Source organism: Wyeomyia smithii, chromosome 3 (genome assembly GCF_029784165.1).
Source record: "Wyeomyia smithii strain HCP4-BCI-WySm-NY-G18 chromosome 3, ASM2978416v1, whole genome shotgun sequence".
Lineage (NCBI taxonomy): Eukaryota > Metazoa > Arthropoda > Insecta > Diptera > Culicidae > Wyeomyia > Wyeomyia smithii.
This window is the reverse complement of record NC_073696.1, coordinates 152420810-152441043: the sequence shown is the minus strand read 5'-3', so window position 1 is coordinate 152441043 and position 20234 is coordinate 152420810. Positions and strand designations below refer to the sequence as shown.

General features: G+C 37.0%; 1 protein-coding gene across 1 annotated transcript; it reads left to right on the top strand.

Annotated features, from left to right (window-relative positions):
- The first annotated feature begins 4179 nt into the window (after positions 1 to 4179).
- Positions 4180 to 13861, top strand: LOC129728697 (uncharacterized). The gene is made up of 3 exons (XM_055687148.1): positions 4180 to 10133; positions 10313 to 10325; positions 10390 to 13861. Exons 1-3 carry the CDS (start codon positions 9826 to 9828, stop codon positions 10819 to 10821), a joined length of 753 nt encoding a protein of 250 aa, XP_055543123.1. The 5' UTR covers positions 4180 to 9825; the 3' UTR covers positions 10822 to 13861.
- Positions 13862 to 20234: the final 6373 nt, after the last annotated feature.

Genomic DNA, 20234 nt, shown 5'->3' with positions numbered 1-20234 from the left:
AGAAATTATTCTAATATGTTGCTTGATAAGTCGCACGGACATGCAAAATCGCCAATTCGTAAATGAATTAAACGACTTACAAAATGGCAAAATGTTATTGCGATATTCGCTGGCGATAATCATTGTTAGCTGCAACTGTTTATGTTTAGGAAATTTCTCGCAATTTGAACTGAATCTGGTGAAATCTTGATGCCTTTCATGTTCAAAGACAACATCAGACAATTGCTTCGCCATTTTGATTTCTGTGTATTTTCGCACGGATAGTTCACGCGATACTTCATTCTGTTTGACGTTGCCAAATTTACGTAGATGCTAAGTGATGAAACATAGTATGCATGTGATTTTCACGTTATGTGTGTATGTATGTGTGCAACTTTTTATTCTCACTCACTTTCCTCAGAGAAGGCTGGACCGATTTTCATGAAATTAATAGCAAATGAAAGGTCTAGTTGCGCCATAGGTTGCTATTGAATTTCATTGTAATCGGATTTTTAGTTTAGAGGTTGTATCAAAATGTAAAAATCCCGAAACAGCAATATCTCAGAAACCACATAACCGATTTAAGTAAAACTGGTTTCAAATGAGCGGGTTGTCTCCATAACTCTTAAATTTCGTAATGATTGAACATATGGTTCAAAAGTTATGTAAAGAAAAGTTATCCTGAGGTTGTTTAAACTCACTCATTTTTCTCAGAGATGGCTGAACCGATTTTCACAAAATTAGTTTCAAATGAAAGTTTGCCCAATAGGTTGCTTTTGAATTTCATTGTAATCGAATTGGTACTTTGTCCGTTGTTAATATGTTTATTTATTTCGTCAATCATAGTAGACTACATCTTAAAAACTATTGCTAACATCACAAATATAGTTATGTAATTCTAGTGTTCAATATTTTTCTAAGAGCATTTCGTGACATCGTTAAATCAATAACTTCACAATATTTATTGTAAAGACTCAACATACTATTAACTGGCCCGGCCATGGCATATTCTGTTCTATAAGAATTTAATACGAAAATTTTTCGCGTTCTTAATGAGCGTGTAGGAGCATAAAAGTTGAGTTTTCCAAGCAGATTTTCCGAACTTATGCGTTGTGAAACTAAATCGTTGACAAGAGTTACCGAAGCAATTTCTCTTCTTTTTTCAAGCGTTTCTATATTAATAAGCATGCAACGCGATTCATAACAAGGGAGAGGAAATGAATTCCAACCTAGTTTTCTTAGTGCATATAACAAAAACTGTTTTTGTACGGATTCGATTCTATTGGAATGGACGTCTTGATAAGGCGACCAAACAACACTACAGTATTCTAAGATAGATCTAACATATGTAACAAAGAGAGTTTTTATAGTGTACGGGTCTACGAAATGATAACTGAACCTTTTTATAAAACTTAGCATACTGTTGGCTCTATTGATGATCGTATTGTAGTGATCAATGAATGTTAACTTAGAATCCATAATTACTCCTAAATCTCTAATTTGATAACACCTTTCTACAACTTGATGTGCAAGAGTGCAACTGGCATGTTCAGGATTTCTTTTCCTTGTGTAGGATATAATATTACATTTTTTACGTTGAGATCAAGAAGACTTTTTTTACACCAAATGTAGAAAATGTCAACCTCTTGTTGGAATTGTTGGATGTCTGATTTGTGTTTTATTTCCATGTACAGTTTCATGTCATCGGCATATATCAATACTTTGAGACGATTCAACACAAGGGTAACGTCATTAACAAATAAAATGAAGAGCAAAGGGCCTAAATGGGAGCCTTGTGGAACTCCAGATGTCACTTTTACTGGTACAGAAAGGTGTCCCTTAAACCTAACCGTTTGTGTCCTGTTCGTCAAATAAGATTCAATCCATTTAAGTAGGCCTGACTCAAATCCCAGTTTTTTTAATTTGAACATAAGCATGGAAATATCTACTCTGTCAAAAGCTTTACTAAAATCCGTGTATAGAGTTTCCACGAAGTTGCCTCTGTCCATAGACGCAAGAGAGAAATCAACAAATTCAAGTAAGTTGGTAGCCGTAGACCTCCCTTTGTAAAAACCATGTTGGTTACACGTTATGCGATTCTTTACCTGATTAAATATTTTTTGGTTTACGATAGCTTCAAAAAGTTTAGGAATACATGATATTATTGCAATGCCACGATAATTTTTTATGTCAGATCTCTTACCTGACTTGAAAATCGGTATAAGAAAAGATTTTTTCCAGACTGATGGAAACTGTCCGGACGTAAGGGATAAGTTGAAAAGCCAAAACAAGGGTTTTACGAAGGCAGGAGCAAGATTTTTCATGAGTGAGGGTGGAATTCCATCTGGACCTGGACCTTTTGAAGCGTCCAGTTCTTTTAGTGTTGCGAGGATTTCTTGAACAGTTATTTGCTTAATAGATACGTTATTTATTTGTTCATGCAAGTGCGAGAAATATTCAAAGTCCCTGACTTCGTCGCTATTTTTATAAACGGTTGGAAAAAAACTCGCAAACTTGTTGCAGATTTGCTTTGAGTCAGTACTGGCAAAGTCTTCATATTGCATGCGAGATGGGAAGTTATTAGACTTCATTTTATCGTTTGCAAATTTAAAAAACTGTTTTGGGTCTGATTTAATGTTATTTTCCACCCTTGTGTTGTGGTTCTCATACGCAATAGATATTTTAGTATTCAGTTCATCACAAATGTTCAAATATTTGTCCAAATTTCTTTGGTCTTTAAGTTTTTTGTGAGTTTTATGAGCTTTTTGTTTCCTATTCTTTAAATTTTTGATTTCTCTGGTGAACCAAATGGGATCTTTTGAGCTAACCGTTTTCTTTTTTGATTTTGGTACAGTTGAGTCTAAAACACTATACAGTGATGATAAAAAATTATCAACCGCTTTGTTCATATCTATTTCATTTTTTAGAAGTGATTGCCAGTCGATGTCAGTTAATTTACGATTGATTAGTTCAAAGTTTGCTTTAGTGAAGTCATATTTATATTCAGGATGATGATCAGAGGGTCGTGATCTCTCGGTATCAATCATTAGCGAGTACTCAATTGCAGTATGAAATTTTTCATTTTTCCATAGGGGATATTCTGCTTTGTCAACACTAAAATCTTCCGTGCAATTGGTGAATAAAAAGTCTAAAAAACAGTTTTGCTCATTCCGGATTGAGTTTACCTGATTTAATCCAAGTTGACTAAAACCGTCAAAAATAAATTGCAGAGTTTCGTTTTCTCCTACTACAGGAAGTAAAAGCGATTCATTATCATCGTTTACAATAAAATCAGCATCATTTTGATTGAAATCTCCATATATATGAATTTTTGAGTTAGTGTGGGACTCATCATTCACTAATTCTACCGTCCTTAAAAATTTTTCATATTGTAATGGACTTATTCCAAGCACCATTTAGAATATAAGTAAATATAAAACAAGTGGTGCGATCATATATCGCATCAGCATAAAACGTCGGTGCGATCACCCGCTGCATCAGCAGGAAAGGGTATTGCTACCGACGTGTACAATAAACTGATCGCTGAGTGCGATTCATTCAAGTACCAACGTTCGTCGTGTCTTGACTACTAGATGACACTCCCGGGTCCGGCTAGGAAGCCGGACCATTTTAGTTACCACATGGCGACCTGTGACATATCGGACAGTATTCACGTCGAAGCGAACCAAAAGTGGAAGAAAAAGGGCCGAATAGGAATGCGATACGTACGATTTGTGAAGGAAACGAATTAGCTCAACTTACGCTCCCATCAAATTAACACGAAATTTACACCGTGAGCAACTGACGTGATAAGTGTTACGATGATATATGAATGTTCTCATGCCCATCACACCGTTGCTAATTAATGGATTTTAGTTAAAAACAAAAATAACTATGGCCGTTATAACAAGTGCTACAACAAGTAATAGTTTAATGCATGTCAAATAGTGCTCGAAATTACTGAAATGTGGTCTATTGGTAAGCGGGCGCAATTCGTCGCATACGGTGTAAAATAATAACAAAAACCGAACAGTCAGCGAAATGCAGCCGAATGCCGACCTAGGAAACGGAAATATTTAGCTGATGCAGAACACATTCATCTAACGTGCCTTCTCCAGCCAGACATTCACCTAACATCTATTACATACATGCCAACGAGGAAAATTTGTTGAGCCAGAAAAATACTAATCCAACAAGTTAAATCAACGACGAAAAGTTATGAGAAGTTTATTCCGAATATCTATTGAGTTTGGAAAATCATAAGACGCGGTGAGCCGCAGAATTTCCAGCTTTTGCTGCCCTCACCAACTAATCAACACTTCTGATGTACAGTCAATTTCTCGAGCGACACCCAGCATATACCTACAACAATATGCACACATTTTGCACAGCATTGCAAAACGATAACGATGTACAGCAACGTTGCTGAAACTTCCACAGTGGACCTTCCTACTTATTTGATTGAACAAACGGATAAACACCGGGCGTCTGTCGAGCTATAAAATAAGTATGATGTTGTAAAATAATACATATTGTTATTACTTTTAGTTACCTACATAGCATCGAGGAAAATTTATTGAACAAATAGCGAAACGTAAAAAGGTAATTACAGTTAACTAGATATAGAGGAAGTTTAGATTTTTCGTTCACTAGTGACGATGATGCAAACAAAGTCATACATTTATATATATTTATATATATTATATATATAATCGCGATAAAATCGTAAATCTTCGATAAGTGAAAGACTATATACTATTTATGTTATATCAATTTTTGACAGCGCCAGTTTGTATCGTGTTCAGTTTTAGTTTAATTTGTTTCCATTAAAACAGACCGATCTTTCTGTGCAATCAAACAAACAAAAATAATAATAACCGATGCCCGCGGTGAAAGCATTGTAAGTTGTGCGTGCGATATTTAGGTCGGTATGAAGAAAAAAAAAACAAATCTATGCCTGCACTCATTATTACTAAACTGGTGAACTCGAAAAACTATTTATATTACTTTTTACGAATGAAAAAAGTTAGCTACTATATTATTATCGACATAACCCCAAAAAAAAAAAAAAAGAGATGAAATAATTTCGTCGGTGAGCAGGTTATGAACTGACACAATTTTTTTTAATTATTTTAAAAAATGAAGTGAGTGAAGTAAAAACAGGAAAATCTGAGTACACAAGCACAAATAACATGGAACAAAACGGATTATTCATTTAGGAGCAACTGTGAAGCAAAGGAAACGATAATACGAAAATAGTAATAGTTTAAAGTTACTGAAAATTGTAGAGAATAGGTTCACCAAAAATATCATATCTAAAGCTTTACGAAGAATGAAAACACAGTGAAAGGATAAACTCTTAGAAGCAAGCAACAAGCATAACTCAAATTATCAAACAATAAATTATTTAAAAGATGCAAAAAAAAAACAAATAATGAGAAATGCAATACTAACAGTAAACAGTAACAGAAAAAAAACAGCTTCAATATTTTCAAATTTTGCAAAAAAAAAAACAAGTGAATCAAGATTAGTTTTTGGTTTTAGTGACATCATAACATACATTCCAAAAATTCAAAATTAAATAAATTTTGACAAATGCAATTAGATTCTAATTTGAATATTTCTCTATCTATCTTAACTGCATGGTTCAGTACCATATATTCTCGTTTAAAAAAAAAAAAAAAAAACATGATTTTCTTTTTATTATAAATCGCCTTGTTCTGGTACACGAAGCTGGTCACTTCTGTGTACCCGAATAAAGAAACAGCTTTCATCTTGAGCCTGACCAGCCTAAGGTGGGAGTAACGTTTTAACTTTAGCTTGTTTTTGTCTCATTTTCACTTACCAAAATTCTTCCTTTATTCAAAATAATCCTTTTCCTCGAGCTCTAAAACTAAACTAAACTAAAATACTACGATTAAAAATTGTCGTTATGAGAGCGCGGTGAAAGCCCGCAACAAAAAAAAAATATATATATTTATTTATTTATTAAAGAGCTGCTAGGTGAATAGGCTCAAAATCCCTAGCAGCCTGCCCTGCTATGCGAATAGGCTAAAAATCCATAGCAAGGCATAGAAATTAAGAAAAATATATTCCTGGGAGCCATGTTATAAAATATAGTAGAATAGGGTAGCAGGCCTGCACCCAATCAATAAATAAAATATTAAAAATAATTGGATGGAATTTTGCCCCAGATGCCCGAACCAAAATGGTTATCGGATGCCCGGGTGAATAAGAAGTGCACGGACTCTAGCGTCTCGTAGCCATAATAAGTTAATTTTTTTAATACCCCGGATGCCTGGCACTTTAAAGATGACCAGAAGGACGTCATAAGATTAATAAGAGATTTAAACTTTAATCCTTTACGATCATTTTCAATAACTATTGTGTAATAAACATAATTATAACTTTATAATACCATAAAAATATTACAAATTTTTATAATTAAACACAACAAACAGAAAAGCAGTCCAATTATATACCTTAAATTAAGTAATTCATAACCTAAAATTTATACACTTATTATTAGTTAACATAATATACCTTTTCATTGGTTTACTAATCCTAATTCCTAATTATATTTCAATTCGTTTTAATATTTTCATCTAAATTATCTTTATCCAAATTTATTCAAGAGTACCAACACATATGTAACCATAACATTACAAAATATGACATGAAAATAATAAACATATTTTCCTTATTTTCACAAACAAAAACAACAACCAAACTAAAACATTACATGACATTAAAACAAACGAAAAAAAATTAACCTAACCTAAACTTAAAAAAAAAACACAGCAAACAGTTTTTTCATAGTCCCGAAGTATGTGCTGAACAGTTCTGCTAAACCTAACTTTTGATAATATAAATTTATGTGTTTATGTAACTTAGAAATATTGTATTCATATATTTTTGTTCTCATCCGATTGTACTTAGAGTATAGTCTGACAGAGCAACTATATCAATGCAAATTCTACCAAATTACATAATCATTGTCTCACTAATTTAAAAAAAAAACTCAAAATCTAATACATATTTTTCAATTTTAAAAAACATTTATAAAACAAATTACTTCAATCAGTCATAAACCGAACAGATTAGCAAAAGAGTCATCAATAACACTGTAATATTTTCTTAGATTCATTTTTTTAAAGATCATGTAATATTATTTTCATTTAATTATAATCCGATAACTTTCACAATACTAGCAACAACAACAAAAAGTTGCAAATAAAATACAGAATAAAAAACACAAGACGAATCTCACATCTTAAAACAAAAAAAAAACGTTATAAATATCTATAAAAATATTTTTCTAAAAAAAAAAAAAAAAAAAAAAAAAAAAAAAAAATTTTAAATTTAACTTTAAGACCTCCTATAACAACAATAAAAATAGATATTAAAATAAATGAAATATAAGAATATTGAACATTTAAGAAAAAAAAAAATTTTTTTTTGTTTATTTTTCTTTCGCAAATGACTAAATTATAATAACCCATAACAAAACTTATTCAACTTATAACGAAAACAAATTACCACTAATTAAATAGAACTAATTATGTAGATTAATTATAACACCTAGAATTCGAATCATCCTTAAGTACAAAACCAATTTAAAAACCTTAGCCAACCCTACATTAATTACATAAATACCTTTCATCAATTGCACATTTATTATCTTTAAAGCAAAATCTTATCCTAATATATGTGATCAAACACATATATTCAATCAAAAATAAAAAAAAAAAAACAAATTCTTTTTTCAACACATAGCGATTCAACGTTACATAACTTCAAATTTCTGGACAATCTTCATCATCCACAATAGATTGGAGCGTTGGAAAAAGATTACAGACATCTCAATAAATATCTGAGATCTTTACCCAATAAGCACCAATGGATTGGGACGATACGACGAAAATTCCTAGCTACACCACTAACTACTATACCACAACACAAAATTAAAAAAAAAAAAAAAAAAAAAAACAAAACAAAATAAAAATAATAAAATTTTCAAAAATTACTGTCAACGTTCGACAAAAATCGACAAATTAAAAATATATTTTTAGGCATGTTTTCGGATATGAAAAAATTTCAGAGATAAATCAATAAGAATTTCAATAGTAGGATCTGATTTCGGTATTTCTGATGTAGATTTCGAAATAAATGTAGAAGAAAGTATATATTTTAAAGAATATTTGAACAACAAATTAAAAAAAAAAACAAAAACAAAAAAAAAGCTGCATCAACATATTAAGGAAATAAGATAATGCATCTTTTACAATTTTTCTACATAACCAATTACATGAATATAAATTTTTAACAAATTTGAATTTACAAAATTCAAATTTTTCCCTAAGAGGGGTGGTGTAATGGACTTATTCCAAGCACCATTTAGAATATAAGTAAATATAAAACAAGTGGTGCGATCATATATCGCATCAGCATAAAACGTCGGTGCGATCACCCGCTGCATCAGCAGGAAAGGGTATTGCTACCGACGTGTACAATAAACTGATCGCTGAGTGCGATTCATTCAAGTACCAACGTTCGTCGTGTCTTGACTACTAGATGACACTCCCGGGTCCGGCTAGGAAGCCGGACCATTTTAGTTACCACAATATGATTGCTTTTTGGCAAAGTGGGGTGGAAAGTAAACAGATACGAAAATATGGATTTCACCCTTCAACAGAACTTTAACCCAGACATCTTCAAATTCGGCATGTTTCTGGGTTATGATTTGCTCAGAATCATGCTGAACCCCAACAGCTACAAGCACTCCTCCACCTGATTTCTTATCAGATAGTGATAAATCACGATCGCTCCTGAACACATTAAAGGAACTGTTGAAAACTTCTTCACTTTTAATATCTTCGTTCCAGTTCGTTTCCGTTGCTAAGATGATTGAGTATGAACATCCACTTATTCTGTTATTAATGTGATTAATTTTGAGTGCACTGCGCATCCTGTTGAAATTCTGAGCATAAATCAATACTTCATTGACTACTGGCGTTGTTTTTTCTTTCTCTGAGCGTCACTGATTTTGAGAACACGAATGCTTACAATAACATCCATCACACGGGAAACTTGCTGATCTAAAATTATTGTTATTGTTATAGTTGTGGCTGCCAGCCAAATGGTAAGGACACGATACAGCTGAAGAGGTCGCGGGAGTCGTTAAGTTGAGCGGGCTCGTTGAAACGGTAGGCATGAAAGATGATTGTGACTCATTATTCGCTGGGTACGGATTAAGTACTTCGCCTCGTTGAAAAGAGATATGCTGGAGATTAGGTGGGGGTCGAGAAAATTTATCCTTCGCTGCAGCAAGAAGCACACGGTCTGGTGGTAGTTGGTTGTAGTAGCTGTTGTTAAGATTCCTGTGTTTCATTATGTGAAATCACATAATGAAAGTAAACATATTGACTTTCTCCTCAAGGCCCAAATAGATACACGGCGTAATGACGCCTTCTCCATACAAATTAGAAGGCGTGATTGCGCCTTCCGCTGGGCCCCTTTTAAACGAAACCTTCCAGCTTCGCCTTCTAGCAAAGAAGGCAGTCGCATATCGCTTCCAACAACAAATGCATAAAGATTTTGTGAAAATAATACTGTGTGTGATTTTTTTGTGTCTAGATGGATTTCAGCGATTTAGATGACAACCAATTACTTTTGCAAACGGTCAAAACTGTTGCAGATATTTTCAGATGTGAGATCCTGACAGCTGCAGAAAAAGAAAAAGGAAACCTAAAGAAATGGAAGCGATCATGTTGGACGACTGACTGGCTCTTAAAGCGGCCAGTTGTGGGTGCGTGCGCCAAATTGCTTCACGAATGGTAGTGCGTCATGCCAATAGAGCGGATGTTATACAACGATTTCCGTCGCATGAACGAAGATAATTTCTCTTATCTGTTGAAAAAAGTTAGTCCACTCGTCCGGAAACAGGATACTACAATGCGTAGAGCAATATTTCCTGAAATTCGACTGAATGCGACGATTTACTATCTGGCGACGGGCGATAGCTTTCAATCGATGGCGATAATTTTTCGAGTGTCGAAAAGTGCTCTCCACAGAATTGTTCCGGAGACAACCAAACCCATATACCAAGCACTTGCTTCAGAATTTCTGAAGGCTTTTTGTTGCCTATTTATCTCGTCTTGTTGCTAGATCATAACTATTCTTGTTTGATTGCGTTTGTAAATTGGCCAAATTGCTTCACGAATGGGAGTGCGTCATGCCAATAGAGCGGATGTTATACAACGATTTCCGTCGCATGAACGAAGATAATTTCTCTTATCTGTTGAAAAAAGTTAGTCCACTCGTCCGGAAACAGGATACTAAAATGCGTAGAGCAATATTTCCTGAAATTCGACTGAATGCGACGATTTACTATCTGGCGACGGGCGATAGCTTTCAATCGATGGCGATAATTTTTCGAGTGTCGAAAAGTGCTCTCCACAGAATTGTTCCGGAGAGAACCAAACCCATATACCAAGCACTTGCTTCAGAATTTCTGAAGGCTTTTTGTTGCCTATTTATCTCGTCTTGTTGCTAGATCATAACTATTCTTGTTTGATTGCGTTTGTAAATTGGTTTGTGCAGGTACCCACGAGCCAATCCAAATGGCAATCCATTGCTGATAGATATGAGACAGTGTGGAATGTTCCAAACTGTATTGGATCATTGGATGGCAAGCACATCAGGATCATTGCACCACCCAACGCCGGCAGCGCGAACTACAACTACAAGCATTTTCATTCCATCGTTCTAATGGCCATGTGCGACGCAGATTACCTTTCACGTACATCGACGTTTGGTAATTTCGCAATTATTTTCTATTAGTACAAACGTTTCTGTCGTCTAAATATTTGTTTATTTATTTGTTACTTGTAATAGCATGAACTGTAAACTTTGTATTTGTTTTTATTTCACTAGTGCAAATGGCCGTGAGTGCGATGGCGGGATCTTTAATAATTGTTCACTTTTTCAATGCCTTGTGTTCATTGAACTTGTCACCCTAAAAACCTTTGCCTGGCCGCAATACCGCAGTGCCGTGTGTTGTGCTCGCTTATGATGCCTTTGCATTAAATCCGTATATTTTGAAACCGTTTCCTGGACGTGCTCTGAGTGTAAGCCAACGTTTGACGGACTATCGTATTTCACGCAGACGCCGTACTATCGAAAATGCATTTGGTATCATGTCGATGCGTTTTCGAGTGTTGCTAACTTACATTTCGTTCGATGCAGATAAAACAAAGCACATCACCAAGGCCATTTGTGCATTGTACAATTTTCATATTATGAGTGGCGGCTCAATCTACTCGTCAGCATTAGCTAATTCATGCAACAATCAAACTGGGGAAGTCGTAGAAGGAGCCTGGCGTAACGAAAACACGGCTTTTGGCTGCAGACTGAGACGGCGCTGCCTCGTTAGTGAACGTGATCGCCAAATGAATGCAATTGAAGTGCGCAACGAGTTTATGGCTTTTAACGAAGAAGGGCAAGTCCCTTGGCAGTTACAGAGGATTGGGATGGCTGACTGGAACGGCGATGACGAGATGGAAGTGAACGCAACGCAGTAAATAATCATTTTTGAAGTAGAATACTTCTCTCAGGAAGTTCGGCTACATAGGGATGTGAAATGAAAATCTAAAACCGAAAAAAGTGAAAATATGTCCAATTTCAAATGCTAATAAATCGGTTAGAATTCGATGGATTTCCTTCGTTCTTGCAGCAATAGATTGGAAAATTTTCTAAGATTCTTCCCAAATGCAGATAATTGTAATTTTATTATTCAAACTATTGTGCTATTGAAAATAGTCAAGCCTTGTCAAAACTGATTGGTCGTTATATGATTGCTTTCCAAGCACGGTCGACAGAATCATAGACCTTGCCATTTGAAATGTGCATTTTGGCCTATATAAGAGCCTGTTTCAGCCGAAGCCGCTAATTATAATTCTAGACTGCGGCAACAGCAGTCCTCCCTTATTAGCAGCAGTAGCAGTGCAGTGAATACAGCAGCAGTATCAGCATCGATAGAAGGCCGACTGATGCAGGGCAGCGGATATCAATGGCAGCGAATAGCGACCACAGCTGTGGCAACGGATATCACCATCGATAGCAGCAGGGACAGCTGATGCAGTGGGGCATTTTAGTGAAATGCTGTCTCTGAACGATGTGCACACTAGTAAATGCATCCAATGAAAAGAACGTTCTGGAAAGCTCGCGTTCAAAATACATGAGTCGTCTAGTTTTGAGTGTCACGCTTTTCAGTGTTTATTTTCCCCCAAGGAATACTTTATTCGCTTTGCCAGTGATAACGAAAAGATGTGATCGGCATCTTATCAGACATTGAATTGAACAACAAATTGTCCTTTTCAGGATTAAATAAAACCTAATTGAAGAGTTGATATTTTCTCTAAAATCAATTTACTCTTTCAAGAAATTTGGAACAGATATATGTTTGGCTTGATGTTGAAGCGCAAAATTCGACTGATCTGATGCTGACGCAGGGCAGCGGATACCAATGGCAATGGAAGCGTCCACTGCTGTGGCAACGGGGATAGTGCAGCGGTTGCAGTTGATCTCAATACAAATATTAGCAGGGCCAGCTGATGCAGTGGGGCATTTTAATGAAATGTCGTCTCTGAGCGATAGCGGGCACACTAGTAAATGCATCCAATGAAAATAACGTTCTGGAAACCTGGCGAAATTTGGAGCAGAACGTTCTGGATACCTGGCGAAATTTGAAGCAGATATATATCTGGCTTCATCTCCGTGTCTCAAAGCGTACTGAATTATCTTTTACTTCAGTCATGAGCACGACATCCGAAATACTTTCATTATCTGCTTAAAAATTAATTTTTCACATAACCAAAATTTAAAAATTATCAAGTCCAAATCATGACAAGCAACCTACTATATTATTGAAAATGGTCAATCCTTGTTGAAGCGCAAAATTCGATTGATCTGATTGGTAGTTATTATGATTGCTTCCCAAGCACAGTCGACAACAACACAGACCTTGCAATTGGAATGTGCTGTTTGTCTGTATAAGAGTAAGGATGGGAATATCGACTGGAATGGCTATCGATAGTTATCAATGATTTCCTGCTACTATCGATAACTATCGATAGGTTTCTCATCCCTATATAAGAGCCTGTTTCAGTCGAAGCCGCTCATAATAGTTCTAGACAGCGACAACAGTAGTCCTTCCTTAGCAACAGCAGTAGCAGTGAAGTGGATACCAGGCGGATAGCGGCGGCCACAGCTGTGGCATAGCGATGGATAGCGCACTAGTTGCAGTGAATCTCAACATCGATAGCAGCTGGGCCAGCTGATGCAGGAACAGCGGATACCAATAGCAGCGTTTAGCGGCCAAAATATTGGCATGGCTACGGATAGCATGGCAGTTGCAGCGGGTATCAGCATCGATAGCAGCTGACGCAGTGAGGCACTTGAGTGAAATGCAGTCTCTGCGCGATAGCGGGCGTAAATGCATTCAATGAAAAGTTGACTCATTTCGACAACACATGAGCCGTCTAGTTTTGAGTGTTAAATCAGCTTTTCACTGTTCATTTTATCACACGGAATACTTTGTTCGCACTGTCAGTGATAACGCCAAGATGTGATCGGTATCTTATTCGATATTGAACAACAAATGAAAAAATGACTGACACGCAAGCAGCCGGGCTATCTTTCTTGTAAAAGTATTCTACTTCATCCTTGCGGTCGTGGCTTTGCACACAACCCTCCTGTTATTTCATCTCTTAACAATTGCTCTTCAAATAGAATTCTTCAACTTTATAAAATAGCATAAATGTTTTGCTTTGGTTACATATTTCCTTAATCTTTTTGTTCTTTCTTTAAATATTTTCTTTTATTTTCCCTATAACTTTCTGTTTCCACATAATACAATATTTTTTCATCTCACTCAATTTGTTTGTTCATCTTCTCATTAAAAGAAAAAACCACATCAGTTGATTTTTTTTCCTTTTCAGTCTGTTTTAAAAAAAAATCTTTTCGTTATGAAACCCGCGGATCATCTTCTGTTTTCAACAAAATGGTCTCGTGACACTCTCGTCTGTTTCATTCTTTAATCTTTTGAATCTCTTTTTAATCTGTAATCTTTCAATTCTTGAATCGTCTCTTATTCTGCGTCATACTTACACACTACTTACTCTTCTCTTTAGTATGCAGTAACCTGCATAATCCTCTCCTCCGTCCGTCCGAAGGTGCGACTACCCGCTGTAGTGATTCCTGAAAGATAAGAAGGTTAGGAAATAAAAGAAAAATCTCGCACATTTACTCATTCTGGGTTAATTACTCCCTTGTTTACTCTTTCAGTCAGCATTCACCTCAACCATTCCGGGTTAATTCTCCCGATGTATACACTCACCCAACCTTAACTAATGAAAGAATAGTTGGAATCCCTTGAAGTTAGTAGTCTTTTCGTCTGGGAAGTTCGACCTGCTTCTCCAAAGTCTTTCATAGTTCTAATCGTCACGTCTCATTGTTTCTCATTTTTGGTACTATCTCCTTCGTCACGTTTAAATATCCGGCCATTGGCCAATCTTTCTTCAAGCATTGCCTCATAAGGCGGGGGCCTAGCGTGGTTGGTAGCGTCTCTGTCAACCATGCTCGACGGCTGGGTTCGAATCCAAACGCCGACATAGGTGTTGATGGTTGTGGGGTGGCGTGATCCACTCACAACCAACCCAACTGGTCTAGATTCAATTCTAGCCGACACTGGGAGATTTTCTGAGGCGAAAAAGCTCTGGGATCACGCCTTCCATCGCATGAGGAAGTAAAGCCGTTGGCGCCGGTCCGTTAATCAACGGGTCGTGAAGCTAGGGTCCTGGGTGGAGTCGCCTCCCGGGCGTCGGTGATTGGCACAACAACAGTGGCGGAACTAGACCGACGGAAAATAAGCGAGCATAGAAAAAAGCATTGCCTCATCCTTGGGAAGTCTTCTGCATCTTATTTATTTTTCCCATGTTTACCTTCGCATCTTACGTAAAAGAGCGTTGTCTTAATTTTCTCAAATTTATCCCAATTACAACCCTCTAGGTCATTTATATCGTTCAAATTCTTAAATGTTTCCTGACTGTGCCTCTTGGCTTTTTTCATTGTTTATCACCCGGTTAGGTAGTTCAATAAATTCTTCATATTTTTATTCTCGGCAACTTTTTATTATTCATTCGAATTGTTTAAATTTAATTCTTCCAATTTTGGTATCCCGCTTAATTCTTTCTACTCAAAGGATAAAATTTCATTCGGCGACTTTTTCTTCACTTCATTTTGTTTCATTATAACTTTGTCACGCTTTTTGACTCTTGTCATTTAAAGGCTTTTTTTTCGGCGACTTTCCATGTTTCTTCACGTCAATAAAATCACTTGAGCAAAATCATTTCAAATGACCTGGAAATATGCGAAAATTTAATCGACCATTTTTGATTTGAATGAAATTTTGCACACGTATTTGGCTTAGTAAACTGAGCATTTTTCACAGATGGAGAGATTTTATACACCCATGAGTTACATTCTGAAAGGGCGTATGCCTTTTAGCATAGGTTTTATTCGAAGCATTGTAGCCCAGAAATCGTTGGTTGTATAGAAAAACTGTCTGATAATGAGTTGTAGGGAATTAAAAATGCATCATTAAAAACCTAAATTAATCCACCTAGCGGTCAGACCCAGCCTTTCTCATTCAAACTTTTATTTGTGAAAATAGATTTACATGCACGCTTCAATCCAATAAATGTATATTTACTCTTAAATAGTATTGATGTTGTAATCTATACATATAAAAATGCAATTCGGTCTGTCTGTCTGTCTGATCCATATAGGCTCGAAAATTACCGAACCGATCGGCGTGAAAATTTGTATGTAGGGGTTTTTGGTACCGATAAAGGTTCTTATGATAGTTTAAGACCCCTCCCTTTTCTGGAAGGGAGGGGTCCCATACAAATGAAACATAAATTTCTGCACAACTCAAGAACAAACCAAGCAAATGAAACCGAATTTGGCATGTAGATGTTTTAAGGGGTAAAAATATGTCCATAATGTTTTGACACCCCTCCTTCTTTTGGAAGGGAGGGATGCCATACAAGTGAAACACAAATTTCTGCACATCTCGAGAGCTAACCAACTAAATGGACTATACTTCATTTTGTTTCATTATAACTTTGTCACGCTTTTTGACTCTTGTCATTTAAAGGCTTTTTTTTTTCGGCGACTTTCCATGTTTCTTCACCTCAATATAATCACTTGAGCAAAATCATTTCAAATGACCTGGAAATATGCGAGAATTTAATCGACCATTTTTGATTTGAATGAAACTTTGCACACGTATTTGGCTTAGCAAACTGAGCATTTTTCACAGATGGAGAGATTTTATACACCCATGAGTTACATTCTGAAAGGGCTTATGCCTTTTGGCATAGGTTTTATTCGAAGCATTGTAGCCCAGAAATCGTTGGTTGTATAGAAAAACTGTCTGAGAATGAGTTGTAAGGAATTAAAAATGCATCATTAAAAAATATACACTGTACTTTGTATGACCAAAAAAAAATGAAAATAAACATTAAATTTCAATTTAAAAAACATAAGTTAATCCACCTAGCGGTGAGACCCAGCCTTCCTCATTCGAACTCATTATTTGTTGAAATAGAATTAACCCAACACTTAAAAAACACCTTGATAATTTCAGATGGATTTGTTATTCATTTTTTTTTTTTTTAAATAGTTTATTTGACACGGCACGATACAATTTATGTTTAACTGAGCCAAGTACATTTTTTTTTAAATTCTAAATTATCAGGGAAAAGAGGGAGGCCTTTTCTTTATTCTCGCGGCCGACTACGAGCTAGTGGGAATTTAAGGTGAGAGGAGGTGAGTTACAATTTTGATTTTAACTATATTGAGTTATACGATTTATTTATTTGTACATGGCTAAGCAGTGATGTTCTATTTGAGCAGTTTGGACTGAGGTGTCTGCGCGAACATAAAGATGCCAAGTCTTCGTTTGAGTGTCTCCAGCTTAGTGTATCATCTTCTTTCAGCGTGTAGCGGGAATGGTAATCTAACAAATAGATAGAATAGTTTCATATTTTAATACCAGCGTGTTTTATGAACACGTATAGCTGTGTCATGTACTGGAGAGACCTTCGGTTGTTTTCCTCGGGCCCGAAGGGAATCTATAAGCTCAGTCCTAACACCACAGTATTCGGTACACGACCAAACAACATGCTCGATGTCATGGTAGCCATCGCCACAAACGCAGTGATTACTGTCTACAAGCCCTATACGAAAGAGATGCGTGTTTAACGTATAGTGATTGGACATAAGTCTGGACATCACGCGAATGAAGTCCCGACCTACATCCAACCCCTTGAACCATGCTTTAGTCGATACCTTAGGAAAAATGGAATGTAGCCACCGTCCCAGTTCATCTGAGTTCCATGATGATTGCCAACTGTTGAGTGTTCTCTGACGCAAAATGCTATAAAATTCATCATAAGCAATTGGTCTTTCATAAATATCGCCGTCAATAGCACCCACCTTAGCTAAAGAGTCAGCCTTTTCGTTACCCGGAATCGAGCAATGAGAAGGGACCCACGCTAAGGTAACCCGGTAATTTTTATCTGTTAAAGCACTTAAAAACCGCCGTATTTTCCCCAGGAAATACGGGGTGTGCTTCACAGGCTTCATTGATCGCAGAGCCTCAATGGCACTGAGACTATCTGTTAAGATTAAGTAGTGGTCTATGGGTAGGGTTTCGATGATTCCAAGAGAGTACTGAATAGCAGCAAGTTCTGCGACGTACACGGAAGCAGGAGCATCGAGTTTGTAGGAGGCGGTAAAATTTTCGTGGAAAACACCGAAGCCAGTGGACTCATCTAGATTAGATCCGTCAGTGAAAAACCTTTTATCATAACTAACATGTTTAAACTTATTGGAAAAAATCTTAGGGATCTCCTGGGGTCGCAATTGATCCGGGATACCAGAAATGTCTTGTTTCATGGTGGTGTCGAAGAATATAGCATTATTAGAAGTAGCTAAAAGTGCGACATTGGAGGAATCGTATAAAGAAGGATTAATATCTTGAGCCATATAGTCAAAATATAAAGTCATAAATCTGGATTGAGATTGAAGGTCGACCAACCTCTCGAAATTTTCAATTACTAATGGGTTCATAACTGTGCATCGAATTAGCAACCGGTAAGAGAGATTCCAAAAACGATGTTTCAACGGAAGAATACCCGCTAACACTTCAAGACTCATCGTATGGGTCGACTGCATGCAACCCAAGGCAATACGCAAACAACGATATTGTATTCTCTCTAATTTAATAATGTGCGTGTTCGCGGCGGAGCGAAAGCAGAAACAGCCGTACTCAAGAACTGACAATATCGTTGTTTGGTATAACCTTAGAAGGTCTCCTGGGTGAGCACCCCACCAAGTTCCGGTAATCGTACGAAGAAAATTAATCCTCTGTTGGCATTTTTGTGTCAGATTCCTAATATGACAAGCCCAGGTGCATTTGGAGTCGAACCAGACCCCGAGATATTTAGCGACTAAAACCTGAGAGATCGTTTTACCCGTTAGTAGGAGCTGCAGCTGAGCTGGGTTATGCTTCCTAGAAAAAACGACCAGCTCAGTTTTCTCCGGAGAGAATTCGATACCCAGCTTAAGAGCCCATTCAGACAAATTGTCTAAGGTATCTTGCAATGGTCCTTGCAGATCGCTAGCCTTGCCACCAGTAATGGATACAACGCTATCGTCTGCAAGTTGCCTTAGCGTGCATGAATTTGCAAGACATTCATCGATGTCATTGACGTAAAAATTATATAAGAGAGGACTTAAACATGAGCCCTGGGGGAGGCCCATGTAACTAATTCGGGAAGTTGTCGAATCGCCATGTGAGAAATACATATGCTTTTCTGACAACAAATTGAGCAAAAAGTTATTCAAATTTGGTGAAAGTCCCTGCGAATGAAGTTTCGCGCTTAAAACTTCTACAGAGACAGAGTCAAAAGCCCCCTTAATATCCATGAACGCAGAATCCATTTGCTCTTTTCGAGCAAAGGCTAGTTGAATTTCAGTAGAAAGCAACGCTAGGCAATCGTTCGTCCCTTTGCCCCGGCGAAAGCCAAATTGAGTATCTGAAAGTAGCCCGTTTGTTTCGACCCATTTGTCTAACCGTAAGAGGATCATTTTCTCCATTAATTTCCGGAGGCAAGAGAGCATCGCAATCGGCCTATATGAATTGTGATCAGAGGCAGGTTTCCCGGGTTTCCGAATAGCAATGACTTTTACCTCCCTCCAGTCATGCGGAACAATATTTAGCTCAAGAAACTTGTTGAACAAATTCAACAAGCGTCTTTTTGCAGAGTCGGGTAGATTCTTCAACAGGTTGAATTTTATTCTATCTAACCCTGGAGCCTTATTGTTGCACGACAGGAGAGCCATTGAAAATTCCAACATCGAAAATGGAGGCTCTTCCGTAGTTACTAATAACGCGTCGCGAAAGGTTTTCTGTTCCGGTACAGAGTCTGGACAGACAGGAGGGCGCTGTCTAATCGTTACCCCGGGTATCGGTTTCGTCTGAGCTTGAGTCGCGGCGTCGATTATCAAGCCAGCTAAGAACGCGTATTCTTCCTCCGGAGGAAGTTCCTCGTGAGTCTCGATAGATTGCGCTATAATAGACTCATAACACTTCCAATCAATATTACGTGTAAGGTCGTAGGAAATATTGATTGGGTTCGGGGGAGTTGAACCATTAGCAATTGATATAACGATTGGAAGATGATCACTACCGTGGGGATCGTTGATTACTTTCCACCGGCAATCTAACGCTAGTGATGTCGAGCAAAGGGATAGGTCAAGCACGCTTTCACGTGCTGGAGGATTAGGTACACGTGTCGCTTCCCCAGTATTCAAAACTGTCATATTGAAGTCGTCGATCAAGTTACAGATTAAAGAAGATCGGTTGTCGTCATACAGCGACCCCCATAGCGAACAGTGAGAATTAAAATCTCCCAATATCAAAAAAGGCGCGGGAAGCAACTCTGCTATATCAGTGAGATGCTTCTGTTCAATCCGCGCGGATGGAGGCATATATAACGAAACAAGGCATAGGTCTTTTCCATTCATATTAGTTTGAATGGCAACGACTTCGATATTCGAGATCGAGGGGAGGTCGATTCGGAAGAAGGAATAGCACTTTTTAATCCCTAAAAGTACCCCTCCAC

Excerpts from the sequence above, each read along its gene's own strand:
- LOC129728697 (XM_055687148.1), top strand. The coding sequence starts at position 9,826 with ATGCCAATAGAGCGGATGTTATACAACGATTTCCGTCGCATGAACGAA.